This window comes from Cajanus cajan, chromosome 10, assembly GCF_000230855.2.
Source record: "Cajanus cajan strain Asha chromosome 10, NIPB_CcT2T_4, whole genome shotgun sequence".
Taxonomy (NCBI): Eukaryota; Viridiplantae; Streptophyta; class Magnoliopsida; order Fabales; family Fabaceae; genus Cajanus; species Cajanus cajan.
This window is the reverse complement of record NC_138526.1, coordinates 43,213,922-43,239,057: the sequence shown is the minus strand read 5'-3', so window position 1 is coordinate 43,239,057 and position 25,136 is coordinate 43,213,922. Positions and strand designations below refer to the sequence as shown.

Here is a 25,136-nt window from a genome sequence, read left to right as displayed (position 1 = left end):
ATTATATGAACATGATTTTCATATCATTTTTTGATACATTTTTTGCCAGCTACCTCTTTTCCAATCTAGTTTTTGGATCCAATTTAGCCTTGATCGAGTGACACAGTTGGAGAGAAATATTCAAATGTTCTAATCTTATAAATAAATTGGTTATGTACGTATGTATATGTAATGAATTTTTCTCACTCTAAAAATGGATGATAATGACAAAAATATTAAATAAATAAAAAATTCCTAAAATTATGCAAACTCTACTTCCCTTTTATTATAATCAACTTTGGGCTAAAATTTAACACAATCACTTCCGATTAAAGTCATGCCTTTGCCAATTATTTCTAGAGCATTGCGTTTGCTTTGAAATTTCTGAAGTATGTTGTATTTCTCGGGACAGAGGTTGGGTTGAAGAAAAGGCCCTTGGCACATTAGTTTTAAGCAAAATCTGAGTATTCAAAGACTTGAGTATGCTACTAAGAATCTCAAATTCTTTAGACATTTACCACCTTGAGTTCCTTCAAAGACTTGAGTGTGCTTAAAAAAAGTCCAAGTACAATAAATTTTTATAAATGATACCAAGGCCTAAAATTTAGCAAAGTCAGTGTTCTAATTCTGGCATCAATTAAAATAAGATTAATAATTAAATGATGATTGATCACTTTGTATTTGAATGCAAGGTGCAGTCAGGGTCTGACTTCCTTGTTTTCACTTGAGCACATATTTGGCATAAAGAGAAAGTGGGTGCATTTTAAAAGGGTGTTTTTGATCTTTAAGTTTTATTTTGATGATTTATGTAATAAAAATCTACATTAAACATCAATATAGATTATTGAGATGCATTGTAGTTTAATTAAATAATAGTATCAAAACACGTAAAAAAATTGCACGCAACTGATGCAAGTTTTATTCAGTAAAAGAAACGAAGAACACTATATAGATAAGAAATTAAATAAACTTTCGACAATGCCTCCCAGGAACAAAAATGGAGGCAACCGTAAGTTGCAACAGGGTACATGATTTACAGTGGCGATTGAGGCAACAAATTCCTAGGCAATCAGAAAACCAGAGCCGACCGCATAACAAAATGTAAATAAAAAAAATACAATATGGATTCTACACACTGCAAGGAACAGGGACAATAGTCTTGTATATAGCAATGTTATTCACACAACGCAAGCTAGCATATAGAAACTCATGCAGGTAACGAGATATTTCTCTGGCTTGCAACGTTTGGTTTGATATCCCAAGATAGCACATGCTGCTGTTCCTCGGGATGGATAAAGGGCAAAGAAATCTCACGGATCATCAAGTCGCCACAAAATGGGCATTCACTAGCTATAGCATCATCCAGTTGTTGTCGGAGCTGCACATAATTTGACATAAGTTATTCAGCATAGTTCATATCCCTCAAAATACAAGCATATAACACCACAATGTAAAGTCCACCAAGACTTTATTATTTTTTTTTATAGATATAATCCACTGATTACTTCAAAATTGATAATAAAAAATTAATTTGTATTTGTAAATCGTGACTTCAATTGATTAAAAATTATTTTAACACTGATAGAAATTGATTCTAAAAAGACCAGGTCGACTCTCTGTCCAAGATGCTGACACATAATTTTTTCATGTTTAATGAACTTAATAATTACATATAAGCTTGTCAAAAGAACAATTCCAGCAGCTAAAGTGTACGTAATAGACCACTGAATTATTACATGCTCAATGCAACCGAAATGAAAAACTCAAAAGTCAAAGTTGTCAACAAAAGAAAAGGAATTCGAAGCCTAAATTTCAATGCAAGAAAAATGCAATTTCAAGGAACAAATTTATCCCGTCACCTGCTGATACATGTAACCTGGTGCATGAAAGAAAGTTCTGTACAAACCTTGTCTACGGTGGTCATGCTACGAATGGACTCCTCTGAAGAAAGGGCACCATTGGATTCTCTCCTTGTTTCACTGCCCATCAAAGTAAGTTGCTTCTGCAGATCCAGTATATACTCAGCCTGCAACATTTTCCCAACAGATTCAATCCGAATGGCAGTGTTGAAAATAATAAGTATATGCTGATTTGAGATGGTGACAACAACGTTTTGATTTGACAGCATGCAAACAAGGTTCTGACAATTATAACTATACTTGAGAATAAAATTAATCAATACAACTTCTTTCTTTAAGATGTAGCACAAAATTGTCAATTTATGACCAATGTAGTAACAAATTGCTGCATGTAACATTTAAAATGATCCTATTCCGATTTTTGCATTGGCATCTAAAAATCTGATAATCGTATCCTTTCAACTTTGTTAACGTTACATTGGCATCTCACACTCACATCAATGTTCAACTCATCTGAAACAATGTGCAATTCACTGGTATCTTTACTTTGAATAAAACAACTTAATGGTTTTGATTATTATTATTATTGAAGAGACTTCTGAAAACAATAAACTCTCAGGTAGCATAACGGGAAATAGTCAAAATGAGATGACAATTATGAGAAAAAGGTAGTATATTTACTTGAGCCTCAACTGTACAACGAGTCACATGGGCAATCAGGCATTGTGCATGAAAGGCATGTCCACATGGAAAGATATAAAAGGGAGCCATTTGTCCTACTAATGTAAAACCACGACCCATGCCGAACTCTCTGCCAGCAGTTAGAATTTTTCGCCGACATACCTAGGGAGTCAGATTAAAATCATTTTAAATGAGGACATAGATTCAGCATACGAAATCAGAAGAACGAAAACAGATTGATCTTAACCTATTTATGGTACACTAATACAAAAGTAAACAACTACACAATTTAAAAACTGCATGTGCAGTTTTGTCAAACATATCAGGAAGAGCAATACCCCACATTCCTCATCTCGATCAATAATAGTGCATCTTTGAGCAAGTGCACTGATATCATTTCTGATGTTGTCAGCACCACGGGTTGCATCATTCATCTCTTCCTTCAGCTCTTCAATTTGCTTATTGTAATCCTCCAATGATGAGCAAATAGCCTCCTGCATAAATTTAGACAAATTCACCAATGGAAGTTTATTCCAATTATCTAAGGCATGTAGACAAATGACTTCACATGTAACATTTAGTTAATATTTGAAAAAGAATATTATATGTAAATGTCAGCAGGGGAAAAAAAAATTGAGCTAGTAAGTATTGATAGATAAATTGATTGATCAGAGTTGAAAATTGTCAATCAAGATGACAAAATCAGAGCAAAAACAACTGTACCTTGAAGTCATCAATCAGGGCAAAATCCGGAAAGAATGGTAATATATCCTCAATCTTTAGCAGGCCATCAGTTTCTTTAAGAAATGCAATTGCCTTCCTTATGTTTTCCCTCTTAGTTCCTTTTTCTTGTTCAACAACATGTTTGGCAATCATGAGCCAGAGCTTCTTTCTCAAATCCTCATCATCTTCAACTTTATCAGCTTCAGCCATAGCAAGCTCTGAATCAACCTAGTATAGAAAAGTGAGTTAGCATGAAATAATTTAAAAAAAAAATGAAAAAGTAAAATCCCTTCAAAATATTTAAAGGCTTATTTTTATTTCGTTGTTAGGATCTAAACATGTTGAAGATTTGAAAAACTTCTAACTGATATGTTAAACTACTTTTCAAAATAGAACTAAATATTCTACAAGGCAACTAACTTTTTCCAAGACACAACGGAGAAGGGATGAGAAAGGGAAGAAAAATCCCCGCTATAAGGCACTTTTGGGCCTCATCAATGAATTTTCCTTAGCTCAAGACTTCTATTGCATAAAGAATAAAAGCATCCGTGAAACAATTGGCTGGTCTTGCAGCATCCCCATAAGACATAACTACAGGTGAAAAATATCACCAATGTAGAACATTAGCAAAGCATGTATTCTAATTAAGTTGCACCTTTTTTGTATTAAAGCAGTGGTAAAGTTGTAACACAACAACCATCATATTAGTTTCACCTGTAGGGCAAGAGCAACTGCTTCTTCATGCATAGACATCATGCTGTATATATGAACACATGCACGCATTCGTTTTTCCTTGAGGCAAAGACGCAAAGCATACTTAGGATCATAGAAGAACTCAGGACCATTTTCTGGTCCTTTCCCAAATTTGCATTGTAGGAAACGTAGAAGTGCACTATCATCTTCCTGAGTAGACAAGAAAAAAGGAAACAAATACATAAATAGGCTCTATTGTCAACATCAGAGATATCCTGAAAGTGTAAATTCCTTCAAATCTAATTAAGATAAACCACTTTTTCCATGCATCAGCTGCAAGAAATTAGACAATTTTAAAACTCAATCAAACCTCAATTGATTTCTCCATGTTATACTTTTAATGAAAAGGGCACATGTTAGAATTCCCATAAAATATCTCCCTGAAGACCCTTGTTCAATTTACATATACAATTTCAATCCTAATCATCACATGTCATTTTTGATGAAAGACAACATAAAGTAAATATGTCTTCATACATCAGTGGAAAAACAGGCAATTTGATTTGATCTTAGGAGATTCAAACATGCTTAAATTGCAGTTCAAATTTGTTATTTCAGTTTTAGTGAATGCGCTATACAGTAAATAGTAGCTCCTGTTTATTTACATGATAAATGAAAAAATAGGTAAACTGATGTTAAATAGTTAAAAGGCGTTCAATTTGGATAAACTTCTTCATAAACACTAGAGAAGAAGAAAATAGGAAGGTAAAATGCATCGAGTTTTTCCATGAGATAAAATTAACCCATGCTTTTCTTAGCTTTTGGACAAGTTAGATGAGAAGAAATTCCACAAAAGTTAAGTGCATAAGTTGATTTTAGCTTATGAAAGAGCTCAATTCATTTTACCTTATTTTTTTCTTCTATAAGTGCTTATTAAGATATTTATCCAAATGGGACTTAGGATGCATAGTGTGAACTATGCAAAGATTACCAATTCCTTGTGAAAATTGCCCAAGCAAGGATGATTGATAGCATCCATTTGTTCACATGCAGGTAACATGTTAATCTATAAATAATACATGTGTATATATATATATATATATATATATAAAATATCATAATATAGTAGGAATGTGAAACACCCTTAATAATCACCATATCAGAAGTACATGGATCATGGATGTATAAAGCAACCTGTTTTGCATATAAAGAAAGTAGCAGATTATGAACTCCAGGATCTTCATTATGTAATCGATGAACACAATATTCAAGATATTTAATGACTTCATGTGTCTCATTCCTGCATGTGAAAACAGTTGATTTATAATTCCCAAACAGAATATAAATAAATTGGGAGACACAGAACACACAAAAAAATAATAAAAATATAAATTGATGAACACAATTCTGACTAAAACATTTAACTGATTGAAAATGCAAAAACAAATGTGCAGTACTTTGCATGTGGTTCACTTGAATAACGCATCATTGCAGGAATCAGTTTCCTTGGATTCAGATTCTTTGTAGCTATCCATGATTCCACGGTTTCATATGCATCAAGGGCAATAAGGTCCGGAGCAAACTTATACTGCATACAACATTCAGTATTCTTCATTACTTGTAATATTTCTCACAAGAGATTGAAAGAATACAGTCTCAAACAAAATTAAGAGCTGAAAAAGGTCAGGAAGAAAGAGATACAATAGAGGATAATAGATTATCACATCCCAAATCCTAAAAGTTGAATCATACCTGAAGATCTATAGGTACAGAAGGCTTCTGAATAACTTCCAATGCTTTTTTTGCTTCTCCTTGCTGTAAAAAAAAAAAAAAAAAAAAAAAAAAAAAAAAAAAAAACCAGAAAGAACAATGAAAAGGATATATAACCCAATATGAGATAGTATATTTCAATAAAGTAGAAGAGATCTGAAAAGAAGGTCTTTATTAATGACATGGAATGAAACATAAGTGGAACCAGAGAACCTGAATGTAATGGTGAACCACAATCTCATACTGCCCTTTTAAGCTAGCAAAATAAACCAATTCTTCAACCCTTCCATAACTGTTGAAAATTGCAAAGCAAAGTTATAAAAGATTAATGGCTGTATTTAACTAACTCTAGTCAAACTTATAAATGACAAGGAAATTCTTGGAATTTAGGCTTATGTGCTAACTCAACCCCACAAAATTGGTTCCAACTGATAAATTACTAAGTAAATTGGAGTGCTACTTCTGTTTGGATTGATATGAAAAGCAATAAAATATTATGCTATTGTCTTGGGCATTATGGGGGGTGTCTAAGTTTCACATTAAGTAGCAATGGGTTCTCAATGGAGTACTTAAGTGGCATGGTTCGCCCCCCTTGACAACTAGCTTTTAAGTGAGGGTTCCACTAGAACTTGAGTGCTTATCAATTGGTAGCAGAATTGATTTTTAGTGTCTTGAAAAGGGTTACTTAAAGAGGGGCTGACCAGAAAGGTCAAGTGAAGCATGGTAGAATGCAGCCATGTGGATGTCAGCTCTTAGAGGCAGTGTTATGATAGGGACTTGAGTATTATGGGGGCCTAACTCCCACATCAAGTAGTATGGGATGCTCGATGGAGGATGGAGTACTTAACTGATTTGATTCTCCCCTTCCCCCTGACAGCTATCATTTAAGGAAGGATTCCCCAAATGCTGGATGCTTGTCATATTAAAAGACAAAATTTGTAAGTTCTACCCACGGATAAATAACATTTGACAACTTATATTGATGTAGTAGAAGATCTAGAATAGAATTAATGAAAAGTTTATTATGATAACTAACATCTAAAAATCTCAAAAAACTACAAAACTAATCGAACCAAACAAACATGGACCTGGACCCCTACTCTACCCTCAAAGGACATCTTTTATCTCTTACATTTTTTGTTGAATTAAACTGTACAAAATAACTTGTGGTTGGGAGAATTTTGTATACAAAAACTACCAGAATTTTATAAATAAAATTTAAGAAAACAGGTATGCACCAAGAATTAATGTCCAGCCAAAAAACACGCAGATCTGGCATATCTAGTATCAATTACTACCTCTTTAAAAGTTTCATTGTAGTTGCTTCATCCAATACATCCTTGCTGTCACTGAGAAAAGCACGAAACTCTTCAATAGTTGATTGGTACTCTGAGTTGCTTTTCTCCAATGCAGAGTCATCTTCCAAGAGCAGTCGATTTATCTAAAAGATCAAGATAGAAAACCCAAATTAATTTGCGTGCAAAAAATTTCTAGAAACTCACAGGACAAAGGTTAAAGAATACAACTGAAGTAGTAACGTAATTGTCTAAAGCCATAGAAGAGTACTGATATCATGTAAAACAGAAGGTTAAGGTTAATGGAATTGTGCATCTAATGCAGACCACAAACACTGTATTTATAATTAGAGAGTATTAAATATAAAGTGTAACATATCCTCATAGTTACAGTTTTATATTTCTAACAGAGAAAAAGGAATAAAAATAGGAAACTAAATTTTCCTTCCAAGTGTTGAGAATGTAGAACCTTGTCCAAGTATAATTCAGTTGTCCAGGTAGATATCATTGTTATTTGGCATTTGTCACTCTTTTCTAAACTATCAAGCTTCCTCAATAAGAAAGTTCTCAAAGCATCCTACAAAAACAAAAAAGAGAAACCAGTGAATTTGTATAAGCACGAGGCAAACATCAAATCCACGAATTTTAAAACTAAATTTAAGATAAACATTTTGCATTTAATCACATAGGAAAACAATAACTGAAAATGATAACTGCGTAGATTGAATGCACATAAGAAAATGCTATGTTGTAACATAAATTTACCATTACAATCAAAGATTTTATTTTTGTTAAACAACATTACAAAATAAATTCTTCTAGAAATACACACACTTACAGACAATGCAGCTGCCTAATGCTTATTAAGGAATAAAAAAGGGCTATCTATTTAGCTTCATAGAGTATTAAGGACCAGCAACATGAAAAGTACCTGTTCACCAGCGCTGATGAACTTCAAAGTGACCTCTTCAAATGATAAAATATAATTGATCTGCAAATCATAATCCTGTCAGATTTTGTTTTTCTTTTGGATTATCAAAACAAAATCCTCAGTGCTACTACTTGAAAACATGATAGGCACATTACTTGAATACAAAACACCAGCATTTATCACCAAATTATCAGATTGAGCAATTCATATAAAAATAATGGTTCTACAGGTCCAAAGTTCAAATTTACAAACAGAACTCAAAATATTCTTCACCTTATCTTCGGCAAGTGACATTTCTCAGTTAAAAAAGTCATGGCAGTTTTAAACTATTACATATTGATCTCCCACTTTGAAGAAGATTCACAGGGATAAGATGTATAATGATATCTATATATTATGATTTGGGTCATTTTCAGTATCATTGGACTACGATTTGGTGTGAGAGGCCAGTCCACCCCTAAAAATTAGCAAATCAAAATCACATGGGGTGGCACAAGTACTTTTACGTAATCAAATGTAACAAAAGCAACAGAAGTTTTTGCTAAAATATATCAAACTAAATACACCAAAATAGTGAACTTAAAAAGAGGAATTACTTTGGCATAGAATGATGCAGCTCTAAAATAATCTTTAGAAGAAAACGCAGCTTCAGCCTGCACCACAAATTATTCCAATCAAACACTAAACTTTGATCTTGAGGCAAAAAAAACTCCATGAATTTATGTCACTGGACAAACTACTTTTTGGGCAAAACAACAAAAGCAATTGAACAGTACCTGCACTAAATATACTTGGTCCCTTTGGAAAGGATCACGACAATTTGCCAAAGCAGCAGCATAATCATTCATGTCAAGATATACTTTCCACATGTCTCGGCCTTCATCATTGATAGAAACCTACTAAATTATCAAATACAGCAGCAGTAGCAATTACAATCAAGCCAGTAAGATCCAGAATTCAGAATGCTGCAGTAGTCAGAGAGCACAAACCTGAAATATGGAGTTTTGATCATATGCATAAAATAAACCAGCTGTGGCATCACTACATAATCCTAGAATACCCTTTGATGCTGAATCAGACGTTTGATCAAACTGAAGTTCCTCAATGATGTTCTCACTAATTCTGTTTACAACCTACAAATGTTCAAATAATTTAGCAAGCACACATAAAACTCTTTAAAACTGAGATTGTGCATGGCAGGGGCCAGGGGCACAGTGATCTGAATAAAACTATGATACAAAAATGCATACACACCTTGACCTTATTCCTTAAAAGCAACAAGAAATGGAATTCAGACAACACCATTGAACTTGGTTTAACTACTTCAGCTCCTTCAGACAATTTGGAGTAGTCCAAAAGAGCCTTGTTCTCAATAAAATTCTCATTTCCACTTGAAGAGCTGTCAAAAAGTGTGAGAAAGGTGAATAAGTTGCTAAGAAAACAATGTGGAAGGATTCACAAAACAACAATAAGAACCATTCATGAAGTACAAATAGCATGTTCTGGAATGAGGTTTGCAGAATCATGACCCACAAAGTGAACATGTTAAGAATCCATATCCATTATTGATGAAAAAGACAACAAAGTCAAAACATTATCTACTACCTCTGCTGTCCTCCAAAATTTAAGCCACCATGGTAAATACCAGCTCCAGAAAGCCATGCAAAATGTACGGCTCTTCGTTGCTTAAGGAAAAAATGCAATTCACTGGAAGATAAACAACAGAATTAAGTCTTAGAAAGGATAGATTGTACACAAACAAAAAATGTGAAAGAATGTAAAAAATAAAGTAATTTTCAGCCTTTAGACCACTTACATTTTATGTTGATGTTTCCATGATATAAAACTAGATTTATTATTTTAGGGAGACATAGAGCTTACTTGCCTGTTTGGTATGTCACCAGGAAGTTCCATAAAGTGCACCGTACGATCTAAATAACCTGAATAAACCGTCTATGTATAACAATCAGTAAAAATGAAACTTTGAAATATAATGGAGGGTTTAATGAAAAAAGATGGATCCCAAGATTAATCTTCAATAATGTGCTAGAAAAAGACATTGTGGTTCAGAATAGACACACAATATAACAGTAATCACCTGTTCATAAATATTATATACATTACATTTTTTTAGTTCTAAAAGTGGTAGTATGGATAGGTTACTCAAATACTAAAACATAAAGTAGAGAAAGAAAAAATAAAGTGGAAATTTATAGCATTTGACTTACTTCCAGTGAGCCAAAGCCAGTAAAAGAGTAAAGCCGAGTAGGAGTAACGGCCATCACATAATATCTAGTCCCATTAATCAAGCTAGCTGTTTCCATCTAAACAAAAAGGACAAGAACCAGAACAGAAATTGAATGCCTTAGTCACACTTGAAAAAAGAACCTATAACAGTAAACAGCAAAAGATATACCTGCAAGCCCATAAAAGCTTCTGGAAGTTCTGTTAATTCATAGAGAAACTTGATATACTTCTCTTTCTTGTCCTTCTCGTCCACGGCCAGCTCATGAAGTTGACCATTTTCTGTACCAAGGATAACTTCCTTTGTGGAAACTGCATTTAAAAGGTTTAATCAAAACCTCAAGCAGAAATGAATATGAGAAAGTATTGGTTGTAAATAAATCAACAAGCAATGGGCATATCCAAATAAGTGATCAACTAACTACCTTCTGTTATCTGTTGCTTGTTCCATGCAACAGCATTTACAACAAGACCTTTCAGCTTGCTCAAAATTCGTGGCTTGGTCCATTTGGCATGAGTGTAGAAAGTTTCAGCACCTCCAGGACCAATTACAGTGGCAATACAGTGACTCCCTCCAGGATCAACAAAAACCCTATGAATTGACTGGTCCCCAGGACGACCCACAGTGAGATCAATCTCTATACTCCAAACAGACAAGATATTAGACTCAGGATATCAAAACGAAAGAAACAGCTACAAATCCCGGATTAAGCTCAAGCATACACCACTATCAACAATTCTAAAACAAAACATTCGAACAGTGATCCGTATTCTATACTTGTGTTGAATTACAATTAAACCCCGAAATTGACATTCAAAATGTAAAAAAGTTCCTGAATTTGAACACCCATATGAATGGGATGTCAAATGGCAATTCATGGAAAATGCGTATTGTTATCGAAGGAATAAAAAGCTGAAAAATTGAAACTTTACCAAATGAATTGCCAACCCCAAAATCATGCCTGATGACCCATCCTCTGCTGGTTCCAATGACAATGACATCATTCCCAGCAGCCATGCAAGTGATAACTCCATGCCCTTTTGCCGCATATCGTTCCAGAAGGTCCACTGTGAATACCTGCCTCCCTTGATCCATCTATCAATTTTTTTTTTGGTGAAAAAAAAGTGGTCAGCCGACAACTAAGATGTTGAAAACACCCAAAAAAAATTGCAATTTTAAAAACGAAAAAAACTGAAACCTAATGTAGCGGACATTTTTAGAGGCACAAACATTGAAAGGTTAAACCCCCACGTGAAAAACGCCGATTCAATTTGCGCCTCTATGACTAGCTTTAATTTCATGGCAAATTTCGAAAACAAGCTAAAGGTGTAGTGAGGCGAAACACACAAACGAAAGAAAAAAACATAATGAGAAAAATGGGATTTTGCCGTTGCTTTGACACAGTTCAGCTATGAAAAAATTAGGGCTAAACTGCAACACGAACGGCGGCGATTTCGCACGTGTATTGGGGCTTTCGCGTCATAGGTTAATCAGAGAAGCCCGGGAGACATCGTGCAGAGAATTAATCAAAAAAGAAGGAAAATTTTGAACCTACAATGCTACTTCTGTTTGCAACGGCTGATAACAGTGGCAGCCATGGCAGAACCCTACACTGTGGCTTTGCTTCTGAGAAATTGATGCGGCATATGGTTATACATATAGGAGCACAAAACCCTACAATTTTCTATCTCTAACGGATTTTTTAAGATCTATCATCTATCTCTAACGTTTTGAAAAAGTACATGTGTTAACTTTTATTTTGATATTTTGAAAAAGTCTTAAAATATGTATTTCTTTATGTCTTATTTTGGAAATAAAAATATTGAAAATATGTTTGTGTTATAATTTTTTACAAATTAAAAGTTTATAAAATATCTTTCATTGTAAATTTTTAGAATTAAATATTCAAGATTTATATTTTTATTGATTAACCAATATTATATATGTATGTAAGTTTGTTAATATGAGTCAATTCAAATTTTAATTTATGGTTTAATATGTTTTTAGTTTTTTAAACTTGGATATATATATATATATATATATATATATATATATATATATTTCAAATTTAAAATTTATATCTTTTATTTCTAAAATATTAAAATTTATTATTTTAGTCTTTCAAATTTAGAATTAATCTTTTTAATTTTTGTAATCTTAAAAAAATTATTTGTCCTTAATAATATAATTGATAATGATAAACTATGAGAGAGTCAAATAATAATTTTTTTTATATTTTAAAGACTAAAAATATAAGTTTTAAATTTGAGGGTCTAAAATAATATTTTAAACAAATTTTAAATTAAAAATACAAATAATTTTAAATTAAAAATACAAACTTTAAATTTGAGAGAGTAAAAAAATGTGTCAAATTTAAAAAATTAAAAATATATCTAATCTTTAATTTATTTATGTTAACTATATGTACTATTACTTTAAAAAAAACTACATGTACTATTAAATTAATATTTTAAACAACTTTTTTTTCAACAGCACAAAATTCTAGATCTTAAATTTTAAACACAAAAAATATTTTAAACCATATAATATATAAGTAAATTTTTATTAATTTATTTATAGAAACAAATTTAACTCGCTTTATTAATAACCACTAGGATTAGTGTAGTAATTGAGTGAGAAAATATTGTGGTAGTTAGAAGCATAAACTTTATATTCAATTCTCATTGCGACCATTTTTGTAATTATTTATCTTTTAAAAAAAATTCACTTTATTGATAATTTGTTGAATGAATAAATAATATAACACGAGATGTAACTAAAGTCGCTAACACCAACCTATAATTCAATTGTCCTAACCTGTTAACTGAATTTGTTTGTCTAGCTATGCTCTACGCTAGTGAATAGTATCACCACATTTAGAGAAATCTCTTTGGGACCTATTGATACTCTGAACAATTATTTGGCAATCCATTTCAAGAATGATTGTGTCAATTGAGAGAGGTCTAATTTTTTTAATCTATCATATTTCAAGAAAAGTTAAAGGAGAAAATACTTCCAATTTTATTTTCTTATTCACATTAACACCTTGAATTTATTTTATATTTTTTAAATATTTTTAGAAAATAGGATTACATCTTAAATATGCAATTATGTTAAATAATCGGAGATAGACTTTACCGCAAAATAGAATAAGATTGCACATTTGTACTTTAACTACCATTCAATTTATTTGTTTTTTTTATTATGAAAAAGAGCATTCATTCAATTTTGTATTAAACAATAATTCTAAAAAGATCTTATTAAAAAAGTTGTTTTTTAATAAATAAAAAATGCACTCTAAAAAAATTTGCCATTCAAGATATCCGTGACTCGATTCTTATAAAAAGCATTCTCTTAGAGGAGATTTACTCATATCACTCTAATTCATAAGAATGTGCAAGTTTTCTCTTTATCGATCACCCTCTATGTTAACTTATATTATTCACTTAATATAATAAGATGTACAATTTTTTTTAATAAAATTACGTGTCTATTTTTTTATAAAATATATTTTTATATTTTAATACTTATTTTAGGGACTCTAATTTATTATTTTGTTTATGAGCTATAAAAATATCATGACTGGTATTGACTTGAGGATATCAGGTTTGGGAGTTGGTCTATACGTTGCATTGCTAGTGGGGCAAGCAGTGTTTTGCTGACATGCCTGGATCTAATTTGCAAGGAGTTCTTTCACTTTGAACAAAATCTCGTTTGTGTGCCAGTTTGCACTTTGCACCATCCCGAAGCTATGTGTTTCAACTTGAATATTTTTAAGAAAACTGAATAATTTAAATTAAAGTATTTTTAAAATTTTAAATTAAAGTATTTAAAGAATAATGATATTTTTAATTTATTAACCGTTAATTCATCATATATAAATAAAAAATAAATAATTGAAATAATTATTTTACGTGAAAACATTTATAGGAATGTCGTGTAGGATTTTGAGTAGTATTTTAATGTTCAGGTTGGTAATCGACCCAGTTAAATTGTTGGACTAATAAGTTACTTGTTGAAATGTATGAATTAATATGTGATTAAATATATTAATTAAAATTAATATATGTATAAATTATTTAAGTCAAATAAGTATTAACAAAAATATGCTAATTCAGCGGTCACTACCTTCTTAAATAACAAAGTTTCATATTGAGAAGAAATAAAGATTTATAAAAGTATATATAATTTTTGTTGGTATGCAACTCTTTGAAAGATGATAAAAAATAAAATTATAAGAGTTTATGTTTAAAGAAGACAATATTATACCAATTTGAAGATATGTGTGTGTGAATCTCAAGTGTTGAACAATGGTATTTGAATCTTAGATGAATATTTGATAATGAGAGGTGGTTGATTCAAGTGTGGGATCTCGTCTTCCTAGCAGTGTGGAGGTTAAATAATGTGTCCTGTTGATGTGAGCTAACATTAATGCAAGTATCTAGAACTGGTAGGTGTGATTAAAAAGCTCTAAGAACCACTATTGAATACTTATAGATGATAAAAAGATTTTCATTGAAGGGGAGGTTAAACTATGATCCTTTATTTAAGGGGAGGTTTGTTCGGGGTACAAACAAAGTTCCATATTATTAGATCATGAGAAAAAAAAAGTTTATAAAACATACATAATCTCCATTAATATGAAACTTTTTGGGAGATGGCTAAAAATAGAACCATGAAAGTTTTAAACTCAAAGTGAACAATATCATACTAATGTAAAAACATGTGTATGTGAACCCTGGGTGCACAATAGGATTCAATTTCCATGACACTAAAAAAATCTATTATTTTTTTGGAAATCTTGCATTTTTTTAATATGAAATCTTAAATATAGTATATGTGTTAGGAAATTGTTAAGTCTCATTTATACTTATTTTTAGATAGGAAATATTAAACAATTCTACTCACCCTATGCACTATTACAATATAATTGTTCTCTTTTGATTCAATTTTGTGCATATATAGCTAACCCAAAAATCATCTGGCAATACCTTGATACACTTCATTTTTTGTGCAGGTATTAAGTTGAAGAGTTGAGATTGAAGACTCATTGGATTGGAAAGTAAAAGAGCTAAGGAGCAGGAGAAGTAATATCACGCCAAGCGCAAGAGTACTTGCGTCAGGCTTGCTCAAGACAGAGAGCAACACACTCTGTAACTCAGCACTACGTCGAGTGCTAGAGTCTCCGTGCCAGGCCTGCCTCGAGACAGAGAGCATCTAAACTCTCTAGAAGACATCACGTTGGGCACAAGAGTATTCGCGTCAGGCGTGCCTTGAGACAAAGAGTAATTACCTCTCTGGAAGACCTTGCGTCGGGCATGTAAACCCTATCTTGACTCACCCAGCTCGTATTTGATTAAATCTTCGAGGCTTCCTTCCTCATTCACACATAGGGTGACTTCTAGGAGTTGTGAAAGTGATTCCCGGTGCTTGGGACCGTGCTGTGTGTGGGTCTTTCCTTCGGTTCTTCCATCTTTTCTTCCATCTCTATTTTTGTTTTACCCTCATTTTTTTGAGCGGTTCTACCCAATATTTTGTGAGGTTAGATGTAATCAACTTAAATCTTGTGTAATCTTCACCTTATCAACGATAATATGTTTGTTTCATTCATTGTTGTGTTATGTTTCTATTATTAATGTTTTCTTTGGGTTGATTCTTCTTTGCTTGATATAGAGTCCATTGGGTATTGGAAAATAGCCTTTGAAACTAGCTCTGAAACAAAATACCTAGTGAGAAATGTATCTAGCAATGGAGCACATTAGTAGTCTTAAACCATAACCCGTAATGCAAGTATATATATTGAATACTCAAGGAATTGATATTCAATATATGCACCTAGGCTCTTGCTCTAAGGGATTAAATTTGAGTAGACTTATGAGTTGACTAGGCAATGAATACAATAAGAGAACAATGATCCATCAGAGTGAAGTTCGGTGATATCTAACTCTACAATCTCACAAATTCACAATATCATTTTCTATCCTTTCCACACACACACAAATAGTTTCATAGACTTAAAATTTCAACAAATCATAACCTTTATTTCAATTGCAATACAATCTATGAAAAAACTTGGAATTATTCTTTAGTCACGAATAGTCATTTAATGCTTATTTTATAACTAGTTCTTGTGGATACGATTTAAATTTACTACTTGTACGACTGATATACTTACCATGTTTGAGTCTATTGTTAAAATTAAAATGATTTATAACAAAAATAAAAATTAATTTCAATAGAAATCTCAACAACAATTAATCCAAATTAATTTTTAAAACTATGATTTTCATTTTGACATCTTAAACTTAAATGCTCTTGCTTCACAAGACATGCTCATATTAATGTCATGTGAGTGAAAAAGTAAGGGACGAGTGCATTTTAATTGCTATATTGTTATATGACTCCGAATGCAATGAGTTTGATATAATTGTTGAATGATTTAATTTGGCAAGGAAAAAAAGTAGGAAATCTTTTAGTTTTCAAATAATGGTTAAAAGTTGAATGTTTAAGATACAATAATACCCCTTTTTGACAAAGAAGATATTTGTCTAATTTGATTCTTATAAAGGGTAATTTTAACCTTTTGATAAGGGAAAATTGTTTATCAAAGTCAAAAGGATGCTCGAAGATATTATGAACTTAGAAATGTTAATAGGAAGAAAAAGAAAAAAAGTTAAAGAAGATATTAATTAAAAACTTGTTGATGTATCACGAAATGAAAATTCCATTAATATTTATATATTTTAATGTTTTATTGTCAAGTATATATTTTGCTATAATATTTTGTATGATGTTGTGGCACTCTTAGAACATTCATCAAGACTTTTGTCTCTTTAGTTTAAATTAAAATATCTTAGATTAAGTAAGGCTCAGAAGTGGTCTGACAGTCTAAATATGTTATGACGAAAATGGATTTATTCCATTTCTTTTCTTTCCATTTCTTCCATTCTTTAAATTTTTTGAAAAAATTAATAAAATAAAGTTGATACATACTTTAAAAAAGTGTGACATTTATACTTTTAAAACTTTAGTTTCGGAAGAAATGGAGAGAAAAAGAAATGAAAATGATTTTTACTCATTAGTGACACCTTGTCTAGTACTAATACTTTTTTTCTTATTTTTTTTCTATTCTTTTAATAAATCATGTTAAGTCAAAAGATAATTTTGAATCCTTTAAGCTTTTAAGTTTTAATATTAACAAACAAAATATTTTTCTAAGATATTTTATAAAATATAAATCAGACAAAGCATAAAACACAAAATGTTAGATAGACGATGTTATTAGACAAAACATACAGTGATTTCATAAGATCTTAAGTTCCTAATGTTTGATGACTACTTGTTGCATCTCTAACTGATTACTTAACAGATCTAACTAAAAAAGATTCTTTGGAACTCACAAATTTGTTAATGTGAATAAAGTTATGTTTTGTGCAAAAATCAAGAACAAACAAATTTCTCAAATCATGGAGAATACTTGTTTGAATCTAGAGAGATTTGACTATAAAAGAATACTTGTTACTAAAGTTTGGAGAAGTTATATGTGAAAAGAATACTTAGGTAGATTGTTTGAAGAAGTAATTCAAGGAGTACTTAGATTTGAGTCAGAAGTAATTTATTGAAAGAATATTTGTATTTTATTTAAGATAGTAAAACTCAATCTGGTTGAATTGAGAATTGGACGTAATCTTAGTGGTTGAGATGAAATAATATAAAAATATCATGTGTTTTCACCTATTCCATCTCCAACACTTTTTATTGTTAGCATTACTACTTCACTATTAGACTTGACACTATTCAATTCTTTTCAGTGTCCATCTTTTCTCCACAAATCAAAAAACTAATAAATAAACAAAGAAGAAACAAAGGCTTAGATTCCCTCAGGATAAAAATCATCCATAGAATCAGTTGATACAAGAGAAAACAAAGCATGGGCCATGTAGGCCAAGTAGTAATATTAGTAACAAAAGTTGCTCCTTCCTTTACTAGCTAGTAAGTACACTTGTTACCTTCACCAAAACTTTGGTCTTTTTCTATATGCTTAACTCAAATTTAACATTTTAAGAACCTTTCAAATTCTTTAGAAAAAATTTGATAACAAACACATTTCTTTTTAAAAGCATAAAATTTCAAAGAATTGCAAATGTTAATCACACGAATTTTTTTAATTTATTTTTAAAGACTAATATGTCTATTGTTTAAGAAATACTGTAATATATTGATGTTTATGATTTTTAAAGAATAATGTAAAATTTTGTGTTATAAGAGTTTAATTTGTATGATCTTTATCAATATTAAACTTGATGATTTCATCGTAAACATTTTTGTCACTGCCACAACACATGCATGCATAATTTCATATAAATAATTGTTATTTATACAATTTAGCACATTTTGTAAAAAAAAAATTAGCACATTCAATCTAAATACAAAAATTGCAAAAATATCTACTAATAATTAAGGATACCAAACTCATTACTTATTTAAATAAATAAATTGAATACATAAACAATTAATCCAGAGCATCTAAAATGTATGATATGATTTGATTTTAAAAAAACACAAAATAAACTAAAATATAGCATTTTTATGGACATGAAACAATTTGAATGAGGTTGTAAGATAATTATGGATGACCCATAAATAATTAACGTATATAATTATATATTCAAGTCTTTAACGATCGATACTATTAATTGTATTAGAAAAATTTTATGTTATTGATCTATACATTCAAGAATAACTAAAATATAACATGATAAAAAATCTTAATTTTTAAATAAGATTTTGAAATCATTGACATGTATTACCAAGAAAAGAAAGTAATTTTTTATTTATGATTTAACTAAAATACATTTACAATGAATAATATATATATATATATATATATATATATATATATATATATATATATATATATGAGGAGGGTTCAAACGACACCGGTGTAACTTTTACTAAGTGTTACACCGCTCAATAATTTTATATTAATTTTGAATTTTGAAAATCTAACCGTTAGATTGAAAGTTCATATCTCTTAGATCATATATACAAAATTTTATATTAATCCAAGATGATTTGATACTTCATTTTCATAAAACAAAATTGACGTAATATATTCATTTCAAAATACACTAAAATATGAACACTTTGATCACCTTCAAGTTGTTGTTCAAATTTAACAAAATTTTGTATATATGATTTAAGATATATGAACTTTCAATCTAACGGTTGGATTTTCAAAATTCAAAATTAATATAAAGTTATTGAGTGGTGTAAGTGTAACACTTAGTAAAAATTACACCGGTGTCGTTTGAACCCTTCTCTATATATATATATATATATATATATATTATGATACAGTCATATTCACTTTTATAAGAATAACGTTACAAATCATATACAAGGAAATTAAATTTGTAATTTATTGATAATATCAATCATGAAAATTAAAGACACTTCTTTATCAAGCACTTTAATTGAGAAGGACATTGCTATGCACTGCAGAGTCATTATTCTTACATGAAGAACTGAAACACCATATATAATTCCACGTGTTAATATTGTCGTTAATCTTAACTGTCCAAGTGTAAGGTAAACAACTGAATCTGTGGGAGATTGTAACAGAAATTCAGTTTATAAGTTGAAGCTCCGAATATTTTTCTGTTGCCAAGTCTTCACCTCTGATTCTCTCGAATCTCATCACCTCAATGAAGATTACTTCCATCTTCACCAAGGCTTTCCACAGCTTCCCTTCATGCTACAAGCTTGTGCTACTCTGCACTCTAAGGTTATCATCATATCATCATTATTACAAATCAATCTATTTTCTGCCTTTGTCTGTTTTTTTTATTATGACGTACTCTTTTATCACCAATGTATAATGGGTTGATGAAAACTGGAACAATTTCAAAGAAATGGAAATTGCTATACGATGCATGTTTGACATGATATATATGTATGTCATAGTGGTTATGTTTATTAATTAACACCATATAGGAACAATAGGTGAAAGTATGAAAATGAAGTAGGATCTAGAAAAAATATCAATGTTGATGCGGAGAATATGATTGTAAAAGATTAGGAAGACAATAATCTCGAGAGAGAGCTCTTGAGGGAATGTACGCAGGTTATTAGAACTTTATAATGTCTATAATTGCAAAGATGGAACAATAATGCATCATATCTATGTATTATGCAATACATGCATCAGTGTCTCTTGCTTCTTGCCTTGCATGCAGCTTATATTGTATTTGATAGTTTTAAGGTAATGAATTTTTCTGTATGGATGAGTTTACCTACACGTGAAAATTGCAGTGGTGGAGGTGTGGTGTCATACTCAGAATCACGATCAGATCCTAAACCTCCTGCTGCTGATACTAATGAACCCAAGAAAAAGAAATTGGTGGTTCTTGGAACAGGATGGGCTGGTACCAGTTTCCTTAAGGATCTCGATGCTTCCTTATATGATGTTCAGGTTGTTTCCCCTCGAAACTACTTTGCATTCACTCCTTTATTACCCAGTGTTACTTGTGGGACAGTTGAAGCACGGAGCATAGTAGAGCCAGTCCGAAACATCATAAAAAAGGTAAACAATACAAGGCAAAAGCTCTAACAAATAGAATAAACTATATGTGACTTTTTTAAAATAAAAAATGATCACATATGTGCATGTAACTGTAATATAAGGAGAAATCTAGTGGTGTTAGTATTTTTTTTTTTCTGAGGCCAACTTATAAAATAGGATTGCTAGAGTCATGACAATGTATAGTCTTGAGATTGTTGTTATCACACTATTCTGTTGTTTCCATCACCCTATTATTGCAGAGAAAGGAGAAATTAAATATTGGGAGGCAGAATGCCTTAAGATTGACTCTGCAAACAAAAAGGTTTTATGTCGTTCCAACATTAACAACAACTTAGTGGGAGATGATGATTTTTCTTTGGATTATGACTTCTTGGTTGTAGCAATAGGGGCACAAGTAAACACATTCAACACCCCTGGTGTCATCGAGAATTGTCATTTTCTTAAGGTACACACATTTTTGTTTGGAACACAACATGTAATGTATAAAAATTCAATGTTTAAAAAATTTTATACTTGTTTAGGATTTCTGTTTATCATGTGATTCATTGAAAGCTTGAACTTCAGGCAAGGAAAACATAGAACAATTTTACTCATTAATCAGTCTGCCACTAATCCAACATCCAAGAATGTACTAAATCATCATGCAGGAGGTAGAGGATGCTCAGAAGATCAGACAGACTGTGATAGATTGCTTTGAGAAGGCTGTGCTTCCATCTCTTTCTGAGGAAGAACGAAGGACGAATCTACATTTTATAGTTGTTGGAGGGGGTCCAACTGGTGTGGAATTTGCAGCTGAGCTTCATGATTATGTCCAAGAGGATTTAGTCAATTTATACCCATCTGTGAAAGATAAGGTGAAGATAACAGTGATTCAATCAGGAGAACACATCTTGAACACGTAAGAAAGCATTTATTGTGTCAATAATGAAAATCAAACTTCTTGCTCTAATAATTATAAGGCCTGTTTTGAAATACTGAAAGTTAGCTCCCAGAATCGATTTTTGTAGTGTTAAAATAATCTTTCATCAACGACAGTTACATCCTGCGAAGGTAGATTAATCTTTGATCGTTAATTTTGAAATTCTGTGTAAATCATTTGTATGGACAAAAAAAACTAATATCAATTTTGATTTTATATTACTTTCAAGACTTGAGGTTTTTTCACAAAATAACATTTTTAACTTTGCAATGTTAGTGGAATTGACAAGTTAGATCGTGAACTTAATCGTTCTAAAATACTAGAATTTTTTCCTTGAATTTCTAGTATATAAAATTTCATAAAATAAAACCAATCATTGAGCAAGTCCAACTACATTTTCATCTCCCATCACACAGGCTATAATAAATGTCGCAACTTAATTGCAATGTCATGTTCAATTTTGTAGGTTTGATGAAAGAATTAGTTCATTCGCGGAGCATAAGTTTCGAAGAGATGGTATAGAAGTTCAAACTGGATGCCGAGTTGTGAATGTTAATAACAAGGAAATCACAGTAAAAGTGAAATCAACAGGAGAGTTCTGCTCTGTACCCCATGGATTGGTTGTATGGTCCACTGGAATTGCAACTCGTCCAATTGTGAGAGATTTTATGGAACAAATTGGTCAGGTGTTGCTTAATTCCATGCATTTCTATAACACAGTTCTCCCCTTGGTCATTCATTTCTTTTGTGTGTATATCCTTTGTCAGATCAAATGTTTATTTAGTAGTTTTCTCTTGGACATGCTTCTGTTCCCTTAGCTTAAGATAACTATTATTAACTACTATTTATGTAATCTGTATAAGCTAGGATTGCTCTATGTGCAGGGTAAAAGGAATGTCCTAGCAACGGATGAGTGGTTGCGAGTGAAGGGATGTGAATCTGTGTATGCTATTGGTGATTGTTCTTCAATAAATCAACGTAAAATCATGGTATCTCTTATCCAAGTTATTTGATCATCTTGATTTCGGGTTTGATTGAACCAGTGATAATTAAGTACGTAATTTTAATATTACATAGTATTATAAGTAATAAACTAGAATAAAATTATAAAAAAACAATCAAGTTAAATAAAATTTTATATTTTGTAATATAATAAAGAGTTTCATAAATATGTATTTTCAATGTAAAAGTTTTTACACGGCTAGTCAATAAAAAATCATCTTTAATATGAATTTTAAAGCGGTTGTTATAAAAGTCTACGTACATAATTCAACATATTTGTGATTAGATGACTTATTACAGTATGAAGATCAGTACACGTAATATTTATTATATAAAAAAAATTAATAATAAGAGATTATATAACAACAATTTATAGTGAATCTCATGCATGGACCATTGTTGCTAAAATTATACCGTCACATTTAACTCATTCACCTGTGTTTATAGGATGATTGCTTGGCCATTTTTGAAGCCGCAGACAAGGACAAATCAGGCACCTTAAGTATTCAAGAATTCAGGGATGTGATAGATGACATTATCTTAAGATATCCGCAATTGGAAGTCTATAAGAAGAGTCAACATCTGTTTGATTGGTCTGTTCTGTGGAAAGATTCCCAAGGAACTGCTAAGGAAGAAATAGACATTGAAGAGTTTAAGATGGCCTTTTTTCATGTGGATTCACAGTTGAAGAGTCTTCCAGCAACCGCACAGGTTTGCTATGCCCATGAGCATTCACCAGTAACTGAAAGCTTGCTAGTGCACATTCCTTTGTAGTCGAATATGTTATGCATGGTGAGGAAGTTTTGATGTGTTGGCATGTCCAGGTTGCTGCACAACAGGGTACATATCTGGCTAGATGCTTTAACAGCAGGAATCAGTGTGCAGAGAATCCTGAAGGTCCAATAAGATTTGGAAAATCCGGACGCCATAAGTTTCGTCCCTTCAGGTAAACCATATTGTATATAACGATAACATCACAATATCAACTATTTTAGTGTCTTTTATGGTGACTGATAAAATCAAGAAAGTGCTTAGATAGTAGATTTATGTTATGCTACGAAGCACTGATACTTCAGTTTGTTTCACGTATCCGTATTCGATACGATACTCTTAGATACTTCACCGATATGTGCCAATGAAGGATCCTAACCTTTAAAAATATTATGAAAATTTTATTTAATTTAGATATTCTCAGATATTTTACCCATACTTATTGGTGATACATATTGATAAACTATTCAAATTTTTTAAAAATTATGAAATATCCATTATAGCTAAATAAGATATATAAACATGTTTAATATAGTAACTTAAAAATATTAGCCCTTGATGATCTGTAAAAGAAAATTGTCTTCTATATAGATCATTTTAAGAAAGGAATGAAATTAGTAATATTATTTCTATTTTTAAATAATAAAAAGTAATTTATGATGAAATGATTTATAATGTATTTATTTTTAGTAATGTACAATAAATATGTTTTTAATTTGAATTTGTAAAATAGTAATTATATATTTATTATTTATGAATTTTGATTAAAATTACAAGTACACATTTATTATATTGTATGAACATTGATACATATGATGACACGTATCTTATAAGTATCGTATCTTATATATTTAAAATAATCGTATTGCCATATCGTATCGGTGCATCATAGATGTTATGACATCCTCATGAAAATACTTATCCACCCATTCCTACAATGAGATACTGTCTTAAAATGTTAGAGCATCGTTTGTAGAGGGAATCAATCCAACACCAATGTTCATGAACATTAAAATGGTATCAAGTGCAAAAATGTACCTGAAATTTTGGTTGCATATTACCATAAAGGTATAAGCATTTTGGGCAATTTGCTCCTCTTGGTGGAGAGCAGGCAGCTGCAGAACTTCCTGGAGACTGGGTTTCCATGGGACACAGCACTCAATGGCTCTGGTATTCTATATATGCAAGGTAATGAGTAATAACTAATGATCAATGCTGTCAAGTTCACATAATTGGCCTCAATATTTGTGTATAATGCCTTCTTTAATATATTTGTTCCACTCTCAGCAAACAAGTGAGCTGGCGCACAAGGGTGTTAGTCATCTCAGATTGGACAAGAAGATTCGTCTTTGGTAGAGATTCTAGTCGTATATAAGTCACCAGAAGCAGATAAGATTACAATATATTTGAGTTGATATGTTTCTGTTATTTCTTGTACCAAATATCCATCATGTAGTATTATGATGACTTGAAGTTATATCTTCAGCTGGAGAGTTTGAGAATAAAAGCCTCAAGGGATAACTTTTTTCTCTGCCAAATACATTATGCAATTTCCCAGTTGAAACATGAAAATATTGCAACTGTCAATATTATTAACCTGGAAGTGAAAGAAGTATTATAGAAATTTCTATAAAATAATATTTTATACATACAAAACTATATAAAATTTATAACTATTTCTGT

General features: G+C 31.1%; 2 protein-coding genes and 1 non-coding gene across 3 annotated transcripts; 1 reads left to right on the top strand and 2 right to left on the bottom strand.

Moving 5' to 3' along the window:
- Nucleotides 1-867: 867 nt before the first annotated feature.
- Nucleotides 868-11,891, bottom strand: LOC109817624 (vacuolar sorting protein 18). Its single transcript, XM_083064998.1, has 24 exons — nucleotides 11,732-11,891; nucleotides 11,109-11,271; nucleotides 10,601-10,813; nucleotides 10,348-10,487; nucleotides 10,160-10,255; nucleotides 9,817-9,884; nucleotides 9,537-9,638; nucleotides 9,186-9,330; nucleotides 8,921-9,064; nucleotides 8,708-8,827; nucleotides 8,528-8,584; nucleotides 7,932-7,991; nucleotides 7,470-7,577; nucleotides 7,004-7,146; nucleotides 5,919-5,997; nucleotides 5,688-5,750; nucleotides 5,393-5,523; nucleotides 5,130-5,235; nucleotides 3,957-4,145; nucleotides 3,243-3,470; nucleotides 2,858-3,013; nucleotides 2,520-2,681; nucleotides 1,886-2,005; nucleotides 868-1,357 (listed from the first exon to the last, which is right to left on the bottom strand). The coding sequence occupies exons 2-24, from the start codon at nucleotides 11,269-11,271 to the stop codon at nucleotides 1,187-1,189; spliced, it is 2,964 nt and encodes a 987-aa protein (XP_082921124.1). The 5' UTR covers nucleotides 11,732-11,891; the 3' UTR covers nucleotides 868-1,186.
- Nucleotides 11,556-11,694, bottom strand: LOC114914927 (small nucleolar RNA snoR134). Its single transcript, XR_003802754.1, has one exon. It is a non-coding gene; the product is annotated as a small nucleolar RNA snoR134 (small nucleolar RNA).
- A 7,963-nt stretch (nucleotides 11,892-19,854) lies between the features above and the next one.
- LOC109794500 (external alternative NAD(P)H-ubiquinone oxidoreductase B1, mitochondrial-like) lies at nucleotides 19,855-24,989 on the top strand. The gene is made up of 10 exons (XM_083065142.1): nucleotides 19,855-19,963; nucleotides 20,491-20,761; nucleotides 21,003-21,206; nucleotides 21,409-21,659; nucleotides 22,147-22,366; nucleotides 22,565-22,669; nucleotides 23,130-23,393; nucleotides 23,507-23,628; nucleotides 24,522-24,641; nucleotides 24,741-24,989. The coding sequence occupies exons 1-10, from the start codon at nucleotides 19,884-19,886 to the stop codon at nucleotides 24,826-24,828; spliced, it is 1,725 nt and encodes a 574-aa protein (XP_082921268.1). The 5' UTR covers nucleotides 19,855-19,883; the 3' UTR covers nucleotides 24,829-24,989.
- Nucleotides 24,990-25,136: the final 147 nt, after the last annotated feature.